This window comes from Petaurus breviceps, unplaced genomic scaffold, assembly GCF_028583685.1.
Source record: "Petaurus breviceps papuanus isolate PSGF00001 unplaced genomic scaffold, PetGlider_PUasm1.0 90879, whole genome shotgun sequence".
Classification (NCBI taxonomy): Eukaryota; Metazoa; Chordata; class Mammalia; order Diprotodontia; family Petauridae; genus Petaurus; species Petaurus breviceps.
In genome coordinates, this window is record NW_027187368.1 from 3586526 (window position 1) to 3610886 (window position 24361).

At 39.1% G+C, this 24361-nt stretch overlaps 1 protein-coding gene across 1 annotated transcript in view; it reads left to right on the top strand.

Annotated features, from left to right (window-relative positions):
- The window catches only part of C5 (complement C5), a 135303-nt gene that overhangs the window by 64771 nt on the left and 46171 nt on the right, over positions 1–24361 (top strand). The window contains exons 23-30 of the mRNA XM_069073787.1: positions 1123–1212; positions 2536–2748; positions 4154–4229; positions 6335–6494; positions 9313–9408; positions 16230–16401; positions 18696–18901; positions 23724–23876. Of these exons, the coding sequence (XP_068929888.1) occupies positions 1123–1212; positions 2536–2748; positions 4154–4229; positions 6335–6494; positions 9313–9408; positions 16230–16401; positions 18696–18901; positions 23724–23876 (1166 nt within the window). The remainder of the gene's footprint in view (positions 1–1122; positions 1213–2535; positions 2749–4153; positions 4230–6334; positions 6495–9312; positions 9409–16229; positions 16402–18695; positions 18902–23723; positions 23877–24361) is intronic.

Here is a 24361-nt window from a genome sequence, read left to right on the forward strand (position 1 = left end):
AAGTCATTTGGTCCCACTCGTACTTTAACAAGAATATAGTTCACATCATTTCTAAGAAGGGGTAATCCAGACATTACTTGAAGACTTTTAGGGAAGAATAACCCAGGAACTCCTGAGGCATTCCATTTCACCTTTAGATAGCTGTCATAGAGAGGAAGTTTTCCTTCTCTCGAGCTTCTATTTGCTTTCTGGTCACTTATACTTGTTGCTACTAGTTCTGCTCTCCAGGGCCAAGTGGAGCAAATCTAATCATCATTTCAACTGATAGCCTTTCAAATAATTGAACAAAATAATTATTTTCTTCTCCAAAGGAAACATTTTTAGTGCCTTTACTTGATCCACATTGGGCAAGATCTTAAGGTCCTTCACTATCTTGGTTTCTCTTTCCTAGACTCTCTCTAGCTTATCAATTTCCTTCCTAAAGTGTACCATATAAAAATCTAAATGTTGTCTGACCAGAACAGAGAATAGCAGAACTATCATATCCTTGGTCCTGGGACTCTATTCCTCTCATAATGCCACCTAAGATTTCATTATCTTTTTCCCCTGCCATATTACTGTGACATGGCACAAGGTAGTTTGAAGGCACTAAACCAAGGCTTTTCTCAATACCTCATGATCTGAGATTTGTGGAACTGAGAGAAAAAAGCTTGAACAATTCTTGTCCTTCAGATATCACTATAGGGAATCCTAGAGTAGTGTTGACTCATATCAAGCTTGTAGTGCTCTAAAACGCCCAGTTCTTTTACACATGAACTATTATCTACCCATAACTCTCCTGGTACAATATCATCCACAAATAAAAATTTCTCATTTTAACCTCAAAAACTATAGTTCCATTTTAGCTATATGAGTGGCAAAAGTATAGTTTATGTTGAATTGTTTTTTGCAATATATAAGAAAGGTAGAGTATAATTAAATTCACAGATAATCTCTAAATCTAATTTCTGCCATTAGCTTCAGCTTTCCTCCCTCTCCTTTCCTTCTCTTTCTACATGATGGTAGAGGTGCTAAGATGAAGCAAATTGGTCATGGGACAGGCAGAAAGGAGAGGGGGAAAGAGCAATTTATTGGGAATTAGCTCCTCTCTATCCATAATCCTAATAAAACCTTCTGTTTCAGGTTCTGTTAGCAAACGAAAAGTGTTCCGGTACAGTATACCATTAGATATGGTGCCAAAATCGAAAATAGAACGGACTGTGAGTGTAAAAGGTAAATTGAATGTGGCCAATGAGTGTCCACTTTTGTTCTCTGTCTCTCTCTCAACAATGGCATTATACTGGCAAAGTGTTTTCCATATTCTCACATCTATCATTTCATTTGAGCCTCCAACAGCCTGTAAGGCAGGCAAGTCAAGAATTATTGTGCCTATTTTATGAATGAGAAAACTGAGGCTTAAAGAGGTAAGCAAAGTAGCTTCCTAAGGTTACACAGCTGCTAAGTAATAGAGTTACAGCTGGAACCCATGGCATCTGACTTCTAGTTCTGTGTTTTTAGCATTGCCCCATGTGATCTCTCTTGCAGAAATCTTGTATTCACAGGCATTCTGCCTCTTCTCCTTCCAGCTTTTGGAATACACACAAATGTACTCTCTGGTATTCCAAAGATGAGAAGACCTTCATCCATGCCCTTTTTTGTTTTGCTTTTCTCACTGGTTTTGTATCTAGTTTAAGAGGAGAATTATTTTTGTCATAGACTGATGAGCCCCTGTCTTCAATACCTCTCTAAAACAGAATAGGAAAAGCATCAGATTGAGGTTTCAGGGACTACTACTACAGGACAAGGGGAGTGCCCAATATTGTTTACAGGTAGCCTTCCTTCTCCTCTTCCCTTTGTCTATGCCATTCCCCTTAATATACCTGGTTATATCCCAGGAGAAGGCTCTTCTCACCAAGAAATTTTCAAATGGAGCAACATTAAAACACTCTATAGCTGGAAGATGAATATTTTAGGGGTGGGGAACCTGCAATCCCAAGGCCACATGTGGCCCTCTAGGTCCTCAAGTGTGGCCCTTTGCCTGAATCCAAACTTCAATTTGTTCTGTGAAGTTTGCATTCAATCAATCAAAGGGCTGCACTTCAGTCAAAGGGGGTCACATGTGAACTTGAGGCTGCAGGTCCCCTACCCCTGGACAAATTCCTTGTGTAAAATTTGGGAAGTCCTTCCTGGGTTTCTGTGAACCTGTAGTCTAAGGGTCTGTATCCCCTGGCATTCATGACTGAAACGTGTGTGTGTGTGTGTGTGTGTGTGTGTGTGTGTGTGTGTGTGCATGTATAGGGAATGATGAAAGTGGTGATGGTGATAAAATGTTTCGATGACCCCTTTGCCTCTTGCCCCTGATTGGTGAATCTCGAAATAATGAATCACCTTACATACAACAGTGATGTTGGAAAATGACCTTTTTACTTATAAAAGGGGAGAAAAATAGGAGCTCTTTCCCTCTTCACAATTTGCTATGCCACAATTGGGTGCTAAGAGAAAGCAGCAATGTCTAAATTTGTTTTGCATTTTGGGGTTGGGGATTTGAATTGACAGGAGCTATTATTGGTGAGGTGATTTCTACAGTTCTGAGTCCTGAAGGTATCTCTACTCTAAGCCATCTCCCAAAGGGGAGTGCAGAAGCAGAGCTAATGAGCATCATTCCTGTATTTTATGTCTATCATTACCTGGAAAATGGAGATAATTGGAACATTCTTGGTGCCAGCCATGTAACTGAAAAAGAAACTATGAAGAAGAAAATGAGAGAAGGTATATATGGGCTTCATGTCACTTATTTAAGGGTCCTTATAACTTACAAATGCAGCATTTTTTTCCCATGAGGTTATGGAGGGGACACGTAAACTAACCAGTAATTTAGGGTATCTAAATCAAACTCCTTCCACTAAAGCATTCATATAATCCCTCAGCAGAAGCTGAAGGTAATCCTAGATTCTCTAAGACCTTTCTAGCAAGCTAGAAATTAGTTGAGTAGGGAGCTAGTGACTATGTGGCTTTTGTCCAAGAATCAACCTAGGTGAGTTCAGAGAAGATCAACCCCTACCTGACTATTAGGTGATGAATTTTTCAGCTACATGAATTCTTACCATAAATCATTAAAAATTTTTATTTAGTGGAGGGAATAACCACACTAATGAAATCATGATACCATGAAGAATTGAAACTTCTAATGAATTAATAACAAATAATAATGTCAGGGAGTTATTAGATCCTTTATGCAACAACAAAAGAAATAATAACTGCTAGTTAGGTCTTTATGGTTATAAAATGCTTTCATATTCATTTTCTCATTTAAGCCTTATAATAGCAATAAGAAGGAGATAGCATAATTATTATTATCCTTCTCATTGTTCAGGGGCAGCTAGGTGGCACAGTAAATAGTGTGCTCAAGTTCAGAAGATGTAAGTTCAAATCTGGTCTTGAATACTTACTATGTGACCCTGGGCAAGTCACTTAATTCTGTTTGCCTCAGTTTCCTCATTTGTGAAATGAGCTGGAGAAGGAAATGGGAAACTATTCCAACATCTTTTCAAAGAAAATCCCCCAAAAGGTCAGGAAGAGTCTGACACGACTGAAAAACAACTGAATAACAACAATCTCACTGTGCAGATGAGGATATTGAAGATCAGAGAGGTAGGGTAGTGTGCTTAAGATCTAGAAGGCTATAAGGCCATTAGCTAATGAGTGGTGGTACTAGAAATAAAACTCAGTTCTTTTGATTTCTAGCAGTGTATGATTTCCATTACAGTTTTCTAGTTAGTATTGAACTATTTTTATGAGTGCTTTATTAATACTCAAGTTGTTAAAAAATCCTTCCAATAGCAAACCATATTTTAACTAGAACCAAGAGGTGAACCATATTCATTAAATACATAATGTTCTTTAGCAGCTGACATGACTGCCAGTTCTTTAGCTGCTAACAGACAAGTCACCTGCATTGCAATCCTACAAAATACACCCTTTCTGCCTGAGAGCTGTATGCTCTGTTTATTAATTTCCTTTTCTTTCACATTGACCATAAAGACATCCACAATAAGTAAAATGAATACAATTTATGGCAAATGGCAAAGGAAGCTCAAAGTTCCTAGAGAGTGATAAAACACTCTAAAGAGCAGCTCAAGCCAGTGAAACACTATGTTCTTCTTTTGTCCCTTAGGGATCGTCAGTATCCTGTCTTACAGAAATGCAGACTACTCTTACAGCATGTGGAAGAGTAGAGACGCCAGCACTTGGTAAGTCAACATTTCTAATGAACTGATGTTTCCTACAGTAATTCATTCATTGTTTTTTAATTTCTTAATCATACTTATGTACTCAATGGGATTCTTTTTATTTTCATTTTTGTTTTTCCTTGAATTTTTGTATTTTATTGGTCTTTTTTTATTTGTTACTTTTCTAAAGTTTTTCAAAGAAGAAATAACAATAACAAAAATCCTTCACAGTGTCTGTTCCCAGGAAGTCAAGGCTTAACAAAGCCACCAACACCACAGTCATGTCTCCTCCAGAAGCTCTGGCTTCTGTCTCCATGTGGCTTGCTCCAAGAAATTCTGTCTCAGTTCTCAATTCTCAGTCCAGCAGCAGCAGCCCAGCCTCCAGATGCTGCTGAGAAATTCTCTCTCTCTCTCTCTCTCTCTCTCTCTCTCTCTGGGAAATAAGCTGCTGCCTCCAGGATGCTTACCCCAGGAAATTCTGTCTTTCCCAGCCAGAGTCTTTCCTTATATACAGTATTGCTCCTCCCTACTCAGCCCCTTCTGTTTATGTCAGCAACAGGGATTCATACCTTCTGTTTCTTTAACAGAGGCTTAATTTGAAACTAAGTGCTAAGTACCTCTCAGTTTAGCAATACAAAAGGAACTTCAAATTTCATTACTGTTACACCTCTCTAAGTCTGTTTTCTCAGTTGCAAAATCAGGTTAACTATATGATTTCAAGATCATTGCTTTTTCTATTAAACTATGCTGCATTCTTCTATAAACTCCAACATACTTGTTGAAAAGATGAATTATCACTTTTAACATGTCACCAAAGTTATCTGCAGATGTTACTTTGAGTACAATATTTGAAAGGAACCTTAAAACAAAGAACATTAGAACAAAGGACACAAAATATCAGAGATGGAAAAGATCTAGTCCAAACCCTTAATTTTATAGACTGAAAAACTGAAACTCAGGTAAGACCTCTCTGTTGTTATTTTTATTTAGGATAAAAACTTCATTACAGGCAGATTTTATAACTTTTTAGCTTAATTCTTTTTTGTTTTAGGTCTCTTTCCATATCTGTCTGAAATCCCACTAATTTTACTTATTCCTCCCTCTTTCCCTCCCTCCCCCTCTCCTTTTTTCTTCCCTCTCCCTCTTCCTTCCTCCCTTCCTTCCTCCCTTCCTTCCTTCCTTCCTTCCTTCCTTCCTTCCTTCCTTCCTTCCTTCCTTCCTTCCTTCCTTCCTTCCTTCCTTCCTTCCTCCCTCCCTCCCTCCCTCCCTCCCTTCCTCTCTCCCTTCCTTCCTTCCTCCCTCCTTCCCTCCCTCCCTCCCTTCCTTCCCTTTTGTCCTCCTTCCCTCCCTCCTTGCCTTCCTTCACATAAGGAATATATGTATGTACACGCGCTCACACTCACACATACACACACACACACACACACACACACACAGAGTTTGCACCTGTGATTTTACTGGCGTAAGGAACTCCTGGGTAAAGAAACTTTCCACCAATGCAATTAGTTATCTTCTAGTCTTAAAGAATTGCTTAGAATACTGACTAGTTATGCGATGTCATATTGCTAAGCCAGTAGAATGCTGGGAGGCAAGAGTGGGATTATTTGAACATAGGTCTTTCCGGCTTCAAAGCCAGTTCACTATACCTTATTGCCTCTTAACTGCCTTATATAGTTTTAGTCAATATGTATCCATTGCTGATCCTCCCGATCTTACTTTTCATCACTTCCTTCAAAAGATTCTCTCTTATATGCTTCATATTTGTCTTTTTATGGCATCATTTATAGAATTTTACTTCATTGCTGTATCACAATTTATTCTATCTGGTCATCAGACATATCAGTTGTTTCCAATTTTTTGTACTTTTGTAAATAGAGAAATTGTGAATAGTTTTGTATAGATCAGACATTTTCCTTTGTATGATATTTTTAGGATTAAATTCCAAGAGATGCAATTCCTGAGTTAAAAATGTTTAACTCTTGTTATATATTGCCACACTGCTTTCCAAAATGTTTGCACCTATTTTCAGCCTTATGAATAACATATTAGATTGCCCATTTCCCTATTTCACTGACAACACTAAATTTCATCTTTGCTATTTTTTTACTTGACTTTATTTTTGACAGGTTTACAGCTCTTGCCTTAAGAATATTTGGACAAGTAAATAAATACATACCACAGGACAGAAATTCAATTTGCAATTCATTATTGTGGTTGATTGAGAAATGTCAATTGGAAAATGGATCTTTCAAGGATGATTCTGACTATCAGCCAATAAAATTACAGGTAAGGAAACTAAACATATGAGGAGCATTTATTTCTTTTTTTTATTTTTATTTATTTATTTTTAAAGCAAGTGGGGTTAAGTAACTTGCTCAAGGTTACACGGCCAGTTATTTCTGGGTGTGGTGCTGAGTATCTGAGCCCGGATTTGATCCAGGTCATCCCGACACTGGAGCCGGTGCTCTTACTCGCTGAGCCACCTGGCCGCCCCTAGAGGAGCATTTATTTCTATTGACAAGTCTGAGCCCAGTTCTCCAGCTCATGTTGGAGCATATGATGAGAAGAAAAAAGAAAATGCCTGGTCCTCTTAGAAACCTCTTCCAACTAAAGGAACAGGGGCTGTCAAAGGCTACCTTCTACAGCTATTCTAACATCCCACTATCTCTATAGAAGGGATGGTAGCGACGGTGAAGGAACACTGTCCCTTTCCCACCACAATTGCTATTCCTCACTTCAAGGCAGCCACAGAGAGAAATTCCTTTCGTCTAACGTTAGTGTCTCTTGTATGCACACTGAATTCTGTCTTAGCAGCCAATCAAAAGACTTTTTTTCCACCAGCAATAAGGGGACAAGAAATAGTCACAGAATATCTGCATTTACTCTGAAGAGGAGAGTTGGCCTATTGCAGTCAGACACATACAGGAGCAGGCTCATAAATGTGCATGCTTCCAGCACTGGACCCTCTTTGACTTGTTATATAGTTAATGTATAATTTATGAACAAATTTCATAAATAGCAGAGTCCACAATTATCTGAGGTGAGTGATAAAACCAAACCATAGGATATTAGTTAACTAGAGATATTGGAGGCTGTTTGGTGGCTAGAGCTCCAAAGTATGAACAAGGTCTGAATGACTATTGAGTTTAATAGCTCATATTTCTATAACCCTTAGTAGTTCATATCACACTTTCCACATTCCGGAAGGTAGTTAAATTAAAGTATTGTCATACTCCTTTTACAGAGGAGGAAATTGAGATTCAAAGAGGAAACTGAAGCTCAAAGAAATTAGGTGACTTACTAACAAACACATAGCTAAACAATGGCAGAGCTGAGACTCAAACCAGGTCTTTGGATTTCAAATCCGGTGTTCTTCCTACTCCGTTCATTATTTAGCAATCTGACCCTGCATACTTTGGATATTCAAAATTGAAACTTTCTAAACTATAAATCACAGGGTCTCCTAAATAAGGATAAGGATTAGACCTTTGATTTTATTGCCATGGAGAACGCTCTCTAGCAATGTAGGTCTGCACCTTTTCTATAATTTATAGTTTTAGAAAGTTGCCTAGAGATTAAGTGATTTGCTCAGGATTACAAAGACAGTATGTTATAGACAGAACTTGAATCCAGGCTTTCCTGACTCTGAGGTCCTTCTTTAATCACTATACCTGGCTTTTTATCTCCAAATCAGCTTTGAAGGGGATGTGGTCTGTGCTAGTGGAGGGAATATCCACACCTGATGCAATGACAAATATTTTTATATTTTAAAAATGTATTTTATTCTTAACTTAAGAAATAAAACAAGTATTTTCAAAACATAGACTAGAAAAAGATGATTGCACATGAAACTGCAAACTTATTATGGATAACTTGCTATTTTTAAATATATGATAAAGTTATCATGTAACTTCCCCCCCTCCCCCAATGGCTACATTAGACAAAAATGTATATGTATATGTATGTGTGTGAATACACACATTGATATACATATATATAAAACCATACTATATATACTTCTATTTATCAATTCTTTCTCCATATTCAGATAGTATCTTCCTTCACAGATCCTTTGCAGCTAATTTGGGTATTTATAATAGTCAAAATGACTTAGTCACTCAAAGTTGTTCTCAAAACAATATTGCTGTTACTGTATACAACATTCTCCTGGCTCTGCTCATTTCACTCTTCATTATTTCATGCAAGTCTTTCTATGTTTTTCTAAAATCATCAAGCTCATTATCTCTTACAGCATAATTGCATTCTATCATGATCATACACCACAACTTACTCAGCCATTCTCCAACTGACAGGCATCCCCACAACTTCCAAATCCTTACCACCACAAAGAGAGCTGCCAAATACATTTTAGAACATATAGATTCTTATCCTTTGGCAACAGACTCAGATGTGGTATTGCTGAGTCAAGGGACAATTCAATAACTCCTTGGACATAATTCTAAATTGTGCTCCAAAATGACCAGGGTCAGTTCACAGTTGCACCAACAGTGAATTAGTGTCCCAATTTTTCTATATCCCCTCCAATATTTTTTGCTTTCCTATTCAATCGTTTTAGCCAATCTGTTAGGTGTAAAATTGGCATTTATCTAATCAATAATGATTTAGAGCATTTTTATATGACTACAAATTGTTTTGATTTCTTCATTGGGAAACTGCCTGTTCATAGCCTTTGAACATTTATGAATTGGGGAATGACTTATATTCCTATAGATTTGACAAAATTATTTATATATTTGAGATATAAGACCTTTATCTGAGAAACTGTCTGTAAAAACTTTCCCCCACTTTTCTGCTTTCCTTTTGATCTTGGCTATATTTGTTTTATTTGCAAAAACCTTTAAAATTTGATGTAATCAAAATTATACATTCTACACAGCACACTGCTCTCTTATCTCTTGTTTATTCATAAATTGTTTACCTATTCATAAGTCTTATAGGTAAAATGTTCTTCAAATTTTCTTGTAACATCTCCTTATATCTGGATCATTTATCCATTTTTACCTTATCTTGGTAAATGCAGTAATATATTTTGATATATTGAAGAAGCATTCTATTTAAATTATTTGTTCTTATTGTTTTTCAGGGTGCCATACCTAAAGACACAAAAGAAAAAGCTATATATCTCACAGCCTTTACTCTTATTGGAATGAGAAAGTCATTTGAAATATGTCCAACTGAGGTAAGTCGTTTTAAAATTTGTTCAAGATATACCGTGTTTCCCCGATAATAAGACCTATCCCGAAAATAAGCCTTCCCCTTACTGTGTAAGATTCCTCTAAAATAAGCCCTTCCCCTAAAATAAGCCCTATTGAGATTGCTACTGTAGTGAAGGTGATCCCCTGCACTACACGCTACATTACGGTACCCTCTGTATGCACCGTTCCCCCCCCCCCAGGTAAAACGCACGCCGCGCTCCAAGCTGCATCCAATCAGAGCTGCAGCAGTGAGCGCATCATCCTGTTCTTTATTGAATTCATTATTGAATAAAGGTACATTTTTTTGTTCACATTTACCTGTTTATTAAAATTGCTGTCAATGTTCATTAAAATAAGCCCTCCCCTGAAAATAATCCCTCTGGTGTTTTTCTGTCCAAAAAAAATAAGACACTGTCTTATTAATTTTTTTGGAAAGAAAAACACCAGAGGGCTTATTTTCAGGGGAGGGCTTATGTTGTCCTGCCTCAGCTCTCCTCCGCGGCACTGCTCTCAATGGCGCCAGCAAGCAAATCACTGGGGAAGAACAGGATGATGTGCTCACTGCTGCAGCTCTGATTGGATGCAACTCGGAGCGTGGCGTGCGTTTCACCTGGGGAGGGGAACAGTGCATACAGAGGGTACCATAATGTAGCATGTAGCGCAGGGGATCACCTTCACTACAGTAGCAATCTCAAGAGGGCTTATTTTCGGGGGAGGGCTTATTTTAGAGGACTCTTACACAGTAAGGGGAGGGCTTATTTTCAGGATAGGTCTTATTATCGGGGAAACACGGTATGTACATACGGCAGGGCTCTGTCCTTGGTCCAGTTCCATATATCATTCTTTCTTTTTTTTTTTATCAATAACAGAATGCTCATCAAATCTGAGGGTCATGGGAAGCTAAGTGGGAAAGTAAATTCATTGAATACAGACACAGGATCACAAAAGATCTAGATATACTAGAGTCCCAGATGGACTGAGGCTAAAAAACTTAATTTTTTTCTTCTATACCTCTAATATCTATCATGTCATAGGTCTGAATGGTGCTTCTACCAATCACCGCCCCTCTCTAACTTATTAGGCTAGTCTTCATGTACAGTTGTGGCTAAAATATTCATCACACTGAGGCCAAGCTGGTGCCAGGTTCATACTCAGACACCTTCTAGCTTGATAGGAGAACCTGCCAGACTTTTGCCAGAGGGTTCTTAGCTAATCCATTCTAATCAAATGAGCATTTATTAAGGTTGGCTATGTGCTAAGTCCTAGAGATACAAAGATAAAATGAAAAACAGTTCCTGCTTTGAAGAAGTTTATATTCTACTCAGGATACAACATGTAAACAGACACATATGTGCAATTATTTAAGAGGTGAAAAAACTAACACCTAGGGTGATCATGAAAGCCTCCCATAGGATTTGGAACTTAAGGAAGCCAGAGATTCTAAGATATGGAAACAAAGAAAGAATGAATTCCAAGCATGGGAAATAGCCTGTGCAAAAGCCTAGAGAAGGGAAATGGGAGATCATGTTTAAGAAGCAGAAAATACACCAGATTGACTAGAACACAGACTATATGCAAGGAGACTAATATGAAATAACGTTAGAAGGGCAGATTGGAACTAAGTAGAGAAGAGCCTTAATTGGCAAGTTATGGAGTTTATATTTTATCTTAGAGACTAGAGGATGTTTAACTGCTTTTTCTCCTTTCTTTCTTCTTTTTCTATTTTATTCTTTGTTGTAATAAGAGTTCCTGTGTAGGGGTAGGGGGGAAGGGAAGATAGTTTGGAAAGTGAAAATAATTTCAAAACAAAAGATTTCAACAAAAATTTCAGTGGTAAGAATAAAAGGATTTTTGTGGAGCAGTGAAGGCCTACTGGAGAATAGATAAATAAATTTGTAATGGATCCAATAAGGATGACTAGGTAATTTTCTCTAATAGCATTCAGTAACTTGTGTGTAGGAACAGAAAAGGTACATGGGGAGTATGGGATTTGGTAAAACATGCATGGCAATAAGACAAGAATATAAGGAATTTGAGAATAGAGGACCAAGGATAGGGCAATGAATAACTGTTTAGGGGGCAGAGCCATAAAAGCAGGGACTTGCTTGAGCTTTCCCCCAAGCTCCTCCAAATACCTGTAAAAATGACTCTAAGCAGGGGCAGCCAGGTGGCTCAGTGAGTAAGAGCACTGGCCCCAGTGTTGGGATGACCTGGGGATAGAATCTGGGCTCAGATACTTAGCACCACACCCAGAAAAAACTGGCTGTGTAACCTTGAGCAAGTTACTTAACCCCAATTGCTTATTAAAAAATGACTCTAAGCAAATTCTAGAGCAGCAGAACCCACAAAATGACAGAGTGAAACAAATTTACAGTCCAAGATGACCTGGAAAGTCAACAGGAAAGGTCTATTGCACCAGGCTGGGAGAGGAGTACAGTCCGGTGCAAAATGCACCAACATAAACCAGCCCCCAGAAAACCTGAAGCAGGCCTCAGGGGACTGAATCACTGGTGGCTGTGGTGGTTTCCAAACTTCTCAACTCACAAACACCAAAGACAACTTAGAAGGTTAGTAGGAAAGGTGTGTCGAACCTGGGTGAGAAATGAGTTTGGTCTAGCCCCAGCTCTGGGGCAGTGGAGGTGGTGGTTGTGGCAGCAGTAGCAGCAGATGATTCTGGAGCTCTCAACCCACAGATGGTGGGGGGATCCAGCAGCTGATCAGAGGGGGATTGCAGAGATCTCTTTGCTGGTACGGAGGCAGGATACTCTTGCTTTGCCCTGCTTGGATATGGGTCGTGGTCTTGGGTGGCAGTCCTGAGGTGAGGATGAGTGCTGGTGTCATAGAGTTTAGACTGCAGTGGAGAGGGAATCCTCCTCACAGTTCCAAGGCAGAAAAGAGTGCTTGTTGTCATTCATAGACCAGAGCACAGGCCAGGAAAGGAGTAAACACTTCTCCTTTGATCATACCACCTTGGAAGAATTGAAAATTTATAGGCCTCTAAAAGTATGTCTGAAAATAGATGCACAAAACCCTTGAAGCACACCCTCCACACTGGAAGTGAGTCCTACCTTAACCAAGAGTCTAAAAAGTCAAGTATTTGGCTGGGAAAATGAGCAAACAATATAAAAAAACTTAGGCTATAGAATCTTACTTTGGTGACAAAGATCAAAACATACAATCAGAAGAAGACAACAAAGTCAAAGCTCCTACATAAAAAGCCTCCAAGAAAAATATGAATTGGACTCAGGGCCATGTAAGAGCTCAAAAAGGATTTTGAAAGCCAAGTAAGAGAAGTAGAGCAAAAATTGGGAAGAGAAATGAGAGTGATGCAAGAAAGTCATGAAATGGGGTGGGTAGGTGGTGCAGTGAATAGAGCACCAGCCCTGGAGTCAGGAGGACCTGAGTTCAATTCCGGCTCAGACACTTAACACAGAAACTAGCCATGTGACCTTGGGCAAGTCAACCCCAATTGCCCTCCAAAAAGCAAAACAGAAAAAAGAAAAGAAAGTCATGAAAAATGAGTCAACAACTTGCTAAAGGAGACCCCCCAAAATAAAAATACTGAAAATAATAACACCTTAAAAAATAGACTAACCCCAATGGCAAAAGAGATCCAAAAAGTCAATTAGAAAAATTGGCCAAATGGAAAAGGAAGTCCAAAAGCTCACTGACGAAAATAATTCCTTCAAAATTAGAATGGAGCAAATGGAAGCTAATGACTCTATGAGAAATCAAGAAACTATAAAACAGAACCAAAAGAATAAAAAAAATAGAAGACTGAAATATCTCATTGGAAAAACAACTGACCTAGAAAATAGATCCAGAGAGATAATTTTAAAATTATTGGACTACCTAAAAGTCATGATAAAAAAAGAGCCTAGACATCATCTTTTAAGAAATTGTCAAGTAAAACTGCCCTGATATTCTAGAACCAGAAGGTAAAATAGAAATTTAAAGAATCCACTGATCACCTCCTGAAAGAGATCCTAAAAGGAAAACTCCTAGGAATTCCAGAGTTCCCAAGTCAAGGAGAAAATATTGCAAGCAGCCAGAAAGAAACAATATGAGGACTATGGAAACACAATCAGGATAGCACAAGATTTAGCACCTTCTACACTAAAGGACTGGAGGGCTTGGACTATGATATTCTGAAGATCAAAGGAATTAGGATTAAAACCAAGAATCACCTACCCAGCAAAACTGAGAATAATCCTTTAGGAGAAAAATGGGTGTTCAATGAAATAGAAGACTTTGAAGCATTCTTGATGAAAAGACCAGAGCTGAATAGAAAAAATTGACTTTCAAATACAAGACTTAAGAGAAGCAGGAAAAGGTAAAAGGGAAAGAGAAATCATGAGGGACTTATTAAAGTTGAACTGTTTACATTCCTACATGGAAAGATGATATTTGTAACTCATGTAACATTCTCAGCATTAGGGTAGTTGGAGAGAAAATATATATAGACAGAAGGCACAGAGTGAGTTGAATATGAAGGGATGATATCTAAAAAACTAAAGTTAAGAGGTGAGAGAGGAATGTACTAGGAGAAGGAGAAAGGGAGAGGTAGAATGGGGTAAATTATCTCACATCAAAGAGACAAGAAAAAGTTTTTTCAGTGGAGGGGAAGAGGGGGAATATGAGAGGGAATGAGTGAACTTTACTCTAATTGCATTTGACTTCAGGTGGGAACAACACATATTCAACTGGGTATGGAAATCTATCTTACCCTACAGGCAAGTAGAGGGGAAGGGGATAAAAGGGGGGTGATAGAAGGGAGGGTATATTGGGGAAGGGAAAAATCAGAAGCAAACACTTTTGAGGAAGGACAGGGTCAAAGGAGAGACTACAATAAATGGGGAGTGGGATAGGATGAAAGGAAATATAGTCAGTCTTTCACAACATGGCTATTATAGAAATACTTTGCATAACTACACATGTATAACCAGTATTGAATTGCTTGCCTTCTCTATGAGGGTGGGTGGGGAGGGAGGAAGTGAGAGAATTTGGAACTTAAAGTTTTATAAACAAATGTTAAAAATTGTTTTTACATGCAACTGGGAAATAAGATATATAGTCAATGAGGTATAGAAACCTATCTTGCCCTACAGGAAAACAGAAGAGAGGAGGATAAAGGGGGTTGATAGAAGGGAGAGGAGATTGGGGGGAAGGGGTAATCAGAAAACACACTGTCTTAGGGTGGGAGAGGGGAGAGACAAGGAGAAAATTTGAAACTCAAAATCTTGTGGAAGTGAATGTTGAAAACCAGAAATTAATTAATAAAAAAATAAATAACTGGTTAACAATAGAATCAATACTTTAAGTGAGGCCTTAATAGGCATGATATATTGTGAGAGGATAGAGGGATAGAATAATGGGGGGTCACAACAGATTTAGGCAGAGAAAATCAGTGAGAAATAGACATTTTTGGTGTAATTTTGGTGTAATCAAGGAATTTTAATATTTTGTGTATGTGGGTTAATGAATTGTGAAGGAAGGGTGTTTGAAAAGACATTAATACATATATTAAAATCCCTGAATATAAGGGCAGGGGTTGGGTGGAAAGGAGGGCTAGAAAACAGGTACTAGAATCTTTGAGAAAAGAGGGAGGAAAAAGGGGCTTATAGATGACAGTAATCAAGGATTGGGATAGAGGAGCACAGACATATGGAATGACCTCAAAAGAGGAAACTGCCGAATGGTGGCAGCAGGAGAGTCTTCTGGAATTGGCAATGAGGAGAAAGAAGTATTCATTTCTACTTTTCTCCTCACCCAGAATTTCAGAGGAAGTGGGGGAAGGGGTGTGAGAGAAGAGGGATCCAATACTGGAAAGGGTTACCAGGGACTTAGTGTTTTCTGGGGAGAGCCAGTTTTCTTGAATTGTAGGAATGTTTGAAGTCAATGGAAAAGGTCTAAATTGAAGGAAAGTTTGTTGATGATAGAATGAAGGTTTCAGCAAGAACGGCGGAAAGGGAGGGCAGAGCAGAATAGAGACTCAGGAGGGGAGAGCTAAGATGGATGAGGATGAAGGAGAGAGGAGAAGGGAGCCAGTGACTGCATCCTGGGCATTAGGAGAGGAAATGGTAGGAGTATGCTAGCCAAAGGAGTGAAATATAGAACATTCAATGGTACTCTGACCTCCAAGGGTTCAGTGTCTACAGAGGATGGTGCCAATTCTCTCTCAAGTATTAAGGGAAAATAAAAGAATCTGGGTCAGTAAATATTGGTAATTAGGTTTCTTGGGACCTGACTAAAATTTACATTTAGGACAAGTTCCTTTATCTCACACTAAGATGATGGGGGATGATGCTGAAGAACCATGTTGAAAAGATTCTTTGAATGGAGAGTCATATGTTGGACCTGCTGCCAGTGACCCTGCTTCTAGATGAGGTCCTAATGATAAGAGACCTGATGTTCTAGGCTCTGGTCTCAAACAAAGACCTGGTGGAAAGAGACCAGAGGTTTGAGGTGATTGGTGTCTTTGGTTCTGGGTGGGGTCCAGTTTAGCAAAGGCCTATACTCCTCATCCCAGTTCAGTCATCATGGAAAACTGTAGCGTTTTTGCATTGAATCAAGACAGAACAACAGTACTCTAGGATTTTAGTGGTAGATATTTTTACCTCTGTATTCTGACTTCTGACCTCATCATTCAATGAAAACTGTTCCTTCCAAAGTTACCAGTGATCTATGAATGACCAAATTTAAAGTCTCCATGTTTCTTTAACATAAAGGTGTAAGAGCAGGTGATGTCAGTTGCCAGGACAATGGTGGGCAATATGACCAATGTATCTTCCTCACTTGTTTCCAGAAAATCAATGAGGGGATCATCAAGGCTGAGTCCTACCTCCTGGAAAATGCCCCAGATGCCCAGAGCACTTTTACTTTAGCCATCAGTTCTTATGCTTTGGCCCTTGGGATTCCATTTCACCCTGGTTTTCGTGTCATCTTTTCAAAGCTGAAGAAAGAAGCTTTTGTTAAAGGTATGGCAATTACTTTCTCCATTCCATAATTAGTTATTATTTCCTATGCTTGAGACCTTTTACTAGACATGGAGAGGAATACAGTGACAGTGAGGATGGTAATGGATGGAAGTCAGGAGATCTAGGTTCGTGTTTTGGTTCTATAACTCACTAACCACATCGCCTTGAATAAGTCACTTAACCTCTCTAAGACTTGTTGTCATTATTCTGGAAGACAACAGCCATAGCCTAAGGTCCCCAAAAACCTGTGGAATTTCATAGACTGGGTTCATTCTTGGAGGTTCACCCTGGTAGGTCAGTGTCTCTCTTGGTTTATTATCCCCCATCTGAAGTTGTTGCATGAAAATGTGTAATATACTTATATTAGAGCTGATGGTAAAGTAAAAGAGACCCCCAGCTCCTACAAGCAGTCAAGTTAGCATAAGCAGATTTAGGGTGGCATAGCCTTTATTTCACTGCGCCAAAAATACAGAAGATGCAAAAGTTTCATAGTTATCATAAACAGATATAGAAAACTCATAAGGTCCTCAAAGAGCCTATGAGCGTGGATTTGCTATCAGGACAAAACTTTGACATTCTCTCAAGTCCCATTTTCCCACAGAGTTCCCCACAGCTTTCTCCCTACAAAACCTATAGAGCTACCCTGTTGTTAGGATTTCCCCCAGAAGGCAAATACACATTGGGGACTGCTGAACAAATAATTCCCATCCCACCGAACTAGCACTGTTCATGTAACTTAATGAATTTATACTCTAAGAATACTGTGCAGGAGTTATGTGGATTCTTGTCTGCTTTTTTAAAAGAAAATGCTATATCAGAAAGTCTCTAAATATGTAATCCAACTGCCTAACTCCCAAACTTGGGTCTACCTCTGAAGCAACTCCCCCAAATTGGTACTACTCAGATATCGTTCTTTTCTGGCTAAAAGGCTGGATTCCAGGATGCTGCTGCCTAGGGCCTTCATAATCTCCCCTCCTCTCCACAGGAGGTATGCTTCAACACATGCCTCTCTTCGCCATATGCTTCTGCTGCAAGTCACCATCAACTGATCCTGTGGGCTGGGGAATCTGCACATGGACATAGGTCCTCTTCCCCACCCCATCCCCCAAATGCTGTTCTATTGATGTTGTCTGTCTTCTCAAAGTCCAGAGTACAAGAAAGAGGAAATTGGTTTCCTAAGTTGTTTTTCTAGGTCACAGGCAAGAATAGCTGCTCTGATAAGAATCTGATCCTCTGAATCTCAGCCAGACAATCAATAAGAGCTCCTTATGTCCTATCAGCAAGTCGTATATACTCATGGATCACTCCTCAAGGGGGTGAAACTTCTTGGGTGCTCTCAGACAAAGGTCTATACCCTGTGACCTTATCAAGTCACATCAGGTCAAATTAATCAATGCTACTGATCAAATCCATTGATAATCTATTTTCCAAAGTTGTTCCAAAGTAACTCATAAATTATCATAAAATATGCATTTTTGTGGAAATAGTAAGAATGCATAGATCCTTGTCCTCATAATGTTTATACTCTTAATTTGTAGATGAAATATCACACATAAAAATTTAATGGAAAGAAGGCAGTGTACAATAGTTGCATCCATATTTTGGCTTTGTTACTTCCTGTTTCTTGGCTCCAACTCACACTAGGCCAATAAACTCCCTTGTTTGGTCTCTTTGGATCTCTGCTTGTTGTCCAAATGCTTCCACTTGAAACAGAAACTCTGCTGCTACTGACATTCCAGTGTTGGTGAGACCAAGGGGTTTCCTAGGGACCTACATGGGCACAAGGGATTCCTCTACCTTTTCAGGGACTTAAGCCTGCTCTCTGTGTAGACAAAGGGTTCTCAACCTTCTTGGAGTCATAGTGAAGCCTATGAATCCCTTCTCAGAATGTTTTTAAATACATAAAATAAAATATATAAGGTTAAAAAAGATGATATTATAATATTTCATTGCATTAATGTATTATAATTTATTTAACCACTCCTCTATCAAAGGGGTGTGTGTGTGTGTGTGTGTGTGTGTGTGTGTGTGTGTGTGATTAGTAGGATCATAGGATAATAGACTTAGAACTAAGGGGAATCCCAGAGGTCATCTGGTCCAACCCCCTGAAAAATGTAACATAGATAATAAGTGACTTGCCCAAGGTCACTAAGTAGTAAGTACAAAGGCAGGACTTGAATCCAAGCACTAGATGAGTAATACAGATATTACATAGCATTTAGAGAAGAGGGAGATGTTAGGAATTTATATTCTATATAATTTCAGCAAATTTACTTTCCATTCATTTTTTTTAGGCAATCCACCCATTTATCGTTTTTGGAAAAATGATTTAAAAAATAAAGGTACCGCTGTTCCCAGTGTTGCTACAGCCCAGATGGTAGAAACCACAGCATATGCTTTACTTTGCAGTATACTTTTGAACAACATAGATTATGCTAACCCCATTATCAAATGGTTGTCTGAAGAACAAAGATATGGAGGAGGGTTTTATTCTACCCAGGTAATATTTCTTTTTTTTTTTTCAGGTAATATTTCTTAATGCTGTTTCCTCATCCCTTTTTTATTTTCATGGCCTCCTGCATACCATGTATATTCCTTTCCCATGTCTTTGCTCCCAGCAGTTCTACCAGAAACATAAAAATATGTTATTTCAATAAGCCTTTGGATAATTGGATTTTAGAGTCAGAAGGGACCTTACAGATCACCTAGTCCAATCTGTTCATTTTACAGGCACGGAAACTGAAGTTCAGAGAGGATTAGTGCCTTACCCAAGGTCACACAGGGGGTAGGGTGAGAGTTCCAGTATTCAAACCCACCTCTTCTGACCAAGATCGAAAAAATTCCTTACATAATTAATCTGTGGATCAAAATTGGATCTTTTGGTGTACTTGCATTGAGTTTGATCTTGGGGGCATCACAGTGACCATATTCTCTTTGATTCATGTCCTATCCAGACTTTCTTCTGGGAACATCAGATAGAGCTCATCTAAATTTCCAAAATAAAGGGTGAAAGCCTTGATTTCTATATGAGCCCTCTGATTAACAGTTCAACTCAATTAAACAAGCATTTATTAAGTGATTTCCATCTATACTTAAAATATATAAGTATATGTGTATTATATATTCAATATATACACATAGATATACTTGGATATGTTATCTCCCTCATTAGGATGCTTGATAAATGTCCATTATTTCTTTGATTGATTCTATGTAAATAATACATTGAGCACAATGTAGGTTTTGTTTAGCTTTTGTTGTTAATTATTCACTTATTCATTCATGTCTGACTCTTCGTGACTCCATTTAGGGTTTTCTTGGCAAAGATACTGGAGTAGTTTGCCATTTCCTTCTCCAGCTCATTTTACAGATGAGGAAAGTGAGGCACACAGGGTTAAGTGACATGCCCAGGGTCACACAGCTAGTAAGTTTCAGAAGCCAGATTTGAACTCAGGAAGACAAGTCTTTCTGACCCCAGGCTTGGCACTCTATCCACTGCCCCTTTGTTTAACTTGACAAACATAAAAAGCAAAACACTTATATCTGAGTTAATTAACGGTCAAGACAACTCTCCTACCTGCTCTGGTGTACCTCCATCTCCCCCAGGGACCTGTCTAGTGTTCCTTGCTTATTATATTACCCAAGGCTTACATGTCCTTTTATAAGGGCAAAGCACTCAGGGTCACTAAAGAGTTCACCCTTTCTTCAGTGGTTCATTCAAATGGACTGAAATGTACTGAAACACTTCTAGTACTACCCCAGCTGCTTCCCTCAGTGAGCATTTGAAAACCCTCAGTGTTGGTAGAGCCTGAAGCAGCCTTTCCTTCTGGAGAGCTCCACCTTTCTCTTTCTTTCTTTTGGAGGGGGGAAAGCAGGATAATTGGGGTTAAGTGACTTGTCCCAGGTCACACGGCTAGTAAATATTAAGTGTCTGAGGCTGAATTTGGTCTCAGGTCCTCCTGACCGCAGGGCCTGTGCTCTATTCATTGTGCCACCTAGCTGCCCCCAAGCTACACCTTTCTAAGGACCTTCCACATAGTAAAGAATCATAGACTTAAAGCTAGGAGGGACCTTAAAGCCCAACTTCTTATTTTACAGATGAGGAAACTGAGGCTCAGAGAAATTACACAGCTAGTAAATACCTGAGGCAAGATTCAAATTCAGATCTTTTTACTCTAAGTCTACCACCCTATCCACTGTACCATACTATCTTTGAGTAGTCCACACTTCTCACAGCACCATTTGAACAGCAGGGATCAAGGTTGCACCTCTCCATCATAACTATCACTCCTTGGCTCCAACTCTGAATTAGTCCCAAAACTCCTTTGTTTGGTTCCTAAATCCTTCTGCCTGGTATCCAAACTCTTCTGCATGGTCCAGGAGCTGCTATTCCAGTGCTGCTACTTGAGACCAAGATGTTTCCTGGGGACCTGCATATATGTAAAGAATTTCTCTCAACCAGAGGGAATGTGCTGATAAAAACATTTAACAACTGAATTTCTGAACAAATGTATGCAGGTGGGGCGGCTAGGTGGCGCAGTGAATAGAGTATCGGCCCTGGAGTCAGGAGGACCCGAGTTCAAATCTGATCTCAGACACTTAACACACACACACAAAAAACTAGCTGTGTGGCCTTGGGCAAGTCACTTAACCCCAATTGCCCTCCAAAAAGCAAAAAAAAAAAAAAACAACTTATGCAGGACACAACTTGATGTTTAATCTACTTTATTAAAATTTTCTCTATCACCTTCTTAAGTCTGGATAATCAAGAAAGCAATAAATTAACCCTAGATTTGTAGTGTTTGCCCATTTCCAAGGGATAAATGAGCCAGTATGAACTAACTCCAATACATCCTCCCCCATCCCTTCAGGGACCCTGGCCTATTCTCTGAGCAGGCCAGAAATTCTTAACTTACTTTGCTTTACCTACTCCTTTTGTCAGCCCAGTGAAATCTTATGGACCTCTTCTCGGAATAATATGTTTAAATGCAAAAAATAAAATACATAGAATTGCAAAGAAAACTAATTACATTGAGATATAATTGTCAAAATATTTTAAAAACAAAAGCCAAGTTCATAGATCCTAGCTTAAGAACCACTAGTACAGACCTTTTTTTCTATCCTCTATCTCTCTAGCAGCTCTCTAGGCCACTAGGCCCACCTTCTACGTTTATATCTAACACTAACTACCCTGGTGCCACTGTCTAAAGGCTAGGTTGGTTAGACTTCACCCCTCTGCCAGGGTTCTTCAATACCTTAAGGTAGGTAGAGATGTGTAAGTTCTCTGCAAAGACTTGAGCCCCTACCAGTGGTCCCCTTCAAGTGTAGGTTTGGTCCCCTGAATCCTGCCCCATCTAACCATTAACATATTAGCTTTTAAAAAGGAATTTACTTCAAAAAGTATAATCATGAATGTACAAACTTACTTCACAACAAACAGAAAGCATAATCTTCCCACCCCCACCCCCAACCCCACTTCCACACACTTAAACCACCTCAATCTCCAGGGAGGGAAAGGGGATGAGTTTAATAGCTTAACTTAGTTTCCATAGAGCACAGTCCTACTTCCTAGTCCAAAACCCTCCTAGGGCTCAAGACCCAGACATCCTTGCTTTTCAGGGCATTCCTGCTGGGTCGAATGGCCCTAAGATCCTACCTAGAATCCTGGCTCCAAGATTGCCTATGCAGAAACTCCCAGATCCAGTGGGTCAGGTGGAAAATACTGCTTGACACTTGACACTGAGAAACTAAGACAAACTCCATGAGGGTGGCTATAGATTAGGTGATCTAAACGTGATCCAAAGGCCCCTTACCTATACATGATATAATTTGAGCCCCATGGTCTTCCTTTGAGATTGCTACTACAGATTATATTATCTCCATTTTGCAGATAAACTGATGTTCAGAGAGGTTAAATGACTTGCCCATGGGCACACAGCACATGTCAAAGCAGGATATGAACTCATGTTTCTCCTAACTACAAAACCAGTGACCTTTCCCATATGCCAATCCATCTCTCATTGTTTCTGTTACTATGATTTTGGATGAGTCATTTAACCTCTTGAGGTCTTACTTTCTTTCCACCTTTTTAAAAATTACAGAGTTGCCATGTGACCAGAGAGAAATTACAAACTCTCTGGTTCTCAGTTCCTCATATGTAAAATGAGGGGGTTGGACTGATTGATTTACAAGATTTCTTCCAGTTCTGATAGTCTGTGATTTTATAATAGTAAGAAGTCAGTCAAAAAGCATTTATTAAGCACCTACTGTGTGCTAGGCACTGTTCTAAGCAAAAGACAGTCCTTGCCCTCAAGGGGTTTACAGTCTGATAGATTGTAGAATTGTAGGGCTGGATTAGAATGACCAAGATTGTGAGGGGTCTGGAGACCATGCCATGACCCGTAAAACTGAAGGAACTAGTGATATGCAGCCTGAAAAAGAGAAGAACAGACTGGGGAAGGAGGAATATGAAATTGTCTTCAAATATTTAATGGGCGTTCAAGTGAAAAAATATTAGACTTATTTTACTTGCCTTCAAAGCAAAAAGCAGGGAACAATGATTGACTCCTGCAGAGAGGAAAGGAACAGCTAGCTAAAGGGGAAGACTTCCTAATAATCTGCATTGAATCTATAGTTTTATAAAATATGACTTATTGTGACTGTAGTCTAAGCACAGTTAAAATATTAATAACGGCTAGTATTTATATGGTGCCTTTGGGGCAGCTAGGTGGTACAGTGGATAGAACACCAGGCTTGGAGTCAGGAAGACACCTCTTCCTGAGTTCAAATCCAGCCTCAGACACTTACTAGCTGTGTGACCCTGGGAAAGTCACTTAACCCTGTTTGCCTCAGTTTCCTCATCTGTAAAATGAGCTGGAGAAGGAAATGGCAAACTGCTCTAGTGTCTTTGCCAAGAAAACCCCAAATAGAATCATAAAGAAATGGACATGACTGAAAAACAACACAACAACAAAAATATGGTACTTAAAGTTTTCAAAGCACTTTACACATCATCTCATTTTACCTTAAAACGACTCTTGGAGGTAGGTATTATAATTAACTACATTTTACAGAAGAGGAAACTGAGGCAAACAGGGGCCAAGTGACTTACCAAGGGTCACACAGCTGATAAATGTCTGAGGCTGGATTTGGACTCAGGTCTTCCTGACTCCAAGTCTAGTTCTCCACAAACTGTGCCATCTAGCATAGGAACAAATGTCATATTAAATAAACAGATGTTTTGTGGCTTATAAAGGGTTAAGCTAATCTAAGCAATTATTGCTGTTGGTCATGATATATATCTCTTCACTGATTTTTCCCAGGATACAATTAATGCCATCGAGGCCCTGACTGAGTATGCACTTCTGGTTAAGAAACTTCAGTTGAATATGGACATCAAGATTTCTTACCAAAACAAAGGTGACTTCCTCTACTACAAAATGACAGACCAGAATTCCCTGGAGAAACCAGTGGAGGTAACTCAAAAAAAGGATTTAGAAATTAAATTTGAACTCCATAATGGTTTCTAAGTTGACTCTTAAAATGACATTTAAAAAAAGATTATAAATCTGTTATCATAGAATCTCAGAGTTGGAAAAGACCTCAGAAGCTTCATTTAGTCCAAATCACACCTAAAGGAGACCACTATATGCCATCCTTGGTTATTGTTCATCAAGCTTTGACTCAAAGAAGTCAAAGGATGAGAAACTCACTTATGTCCAAGGCAGCCCATTCCTTCTCTGGATAGCTCTAGGTTTAGGTGTATGTTAGCTTTTCCTTACATAAAACCCAAATCTGCTTCTCTATAATATGTAGGCACTGCTCCTTGTAACCCTGGGCCCAACCTGGTCTTTTTTTCCAGGTAATTAGCCTTTCAGATATTTTAACAAAGGTATCAAGTCCTTTACTATATCTCCCAGACCTAACCATTCTCATTGGTTTCAATCAGTCTTCCAGTGAC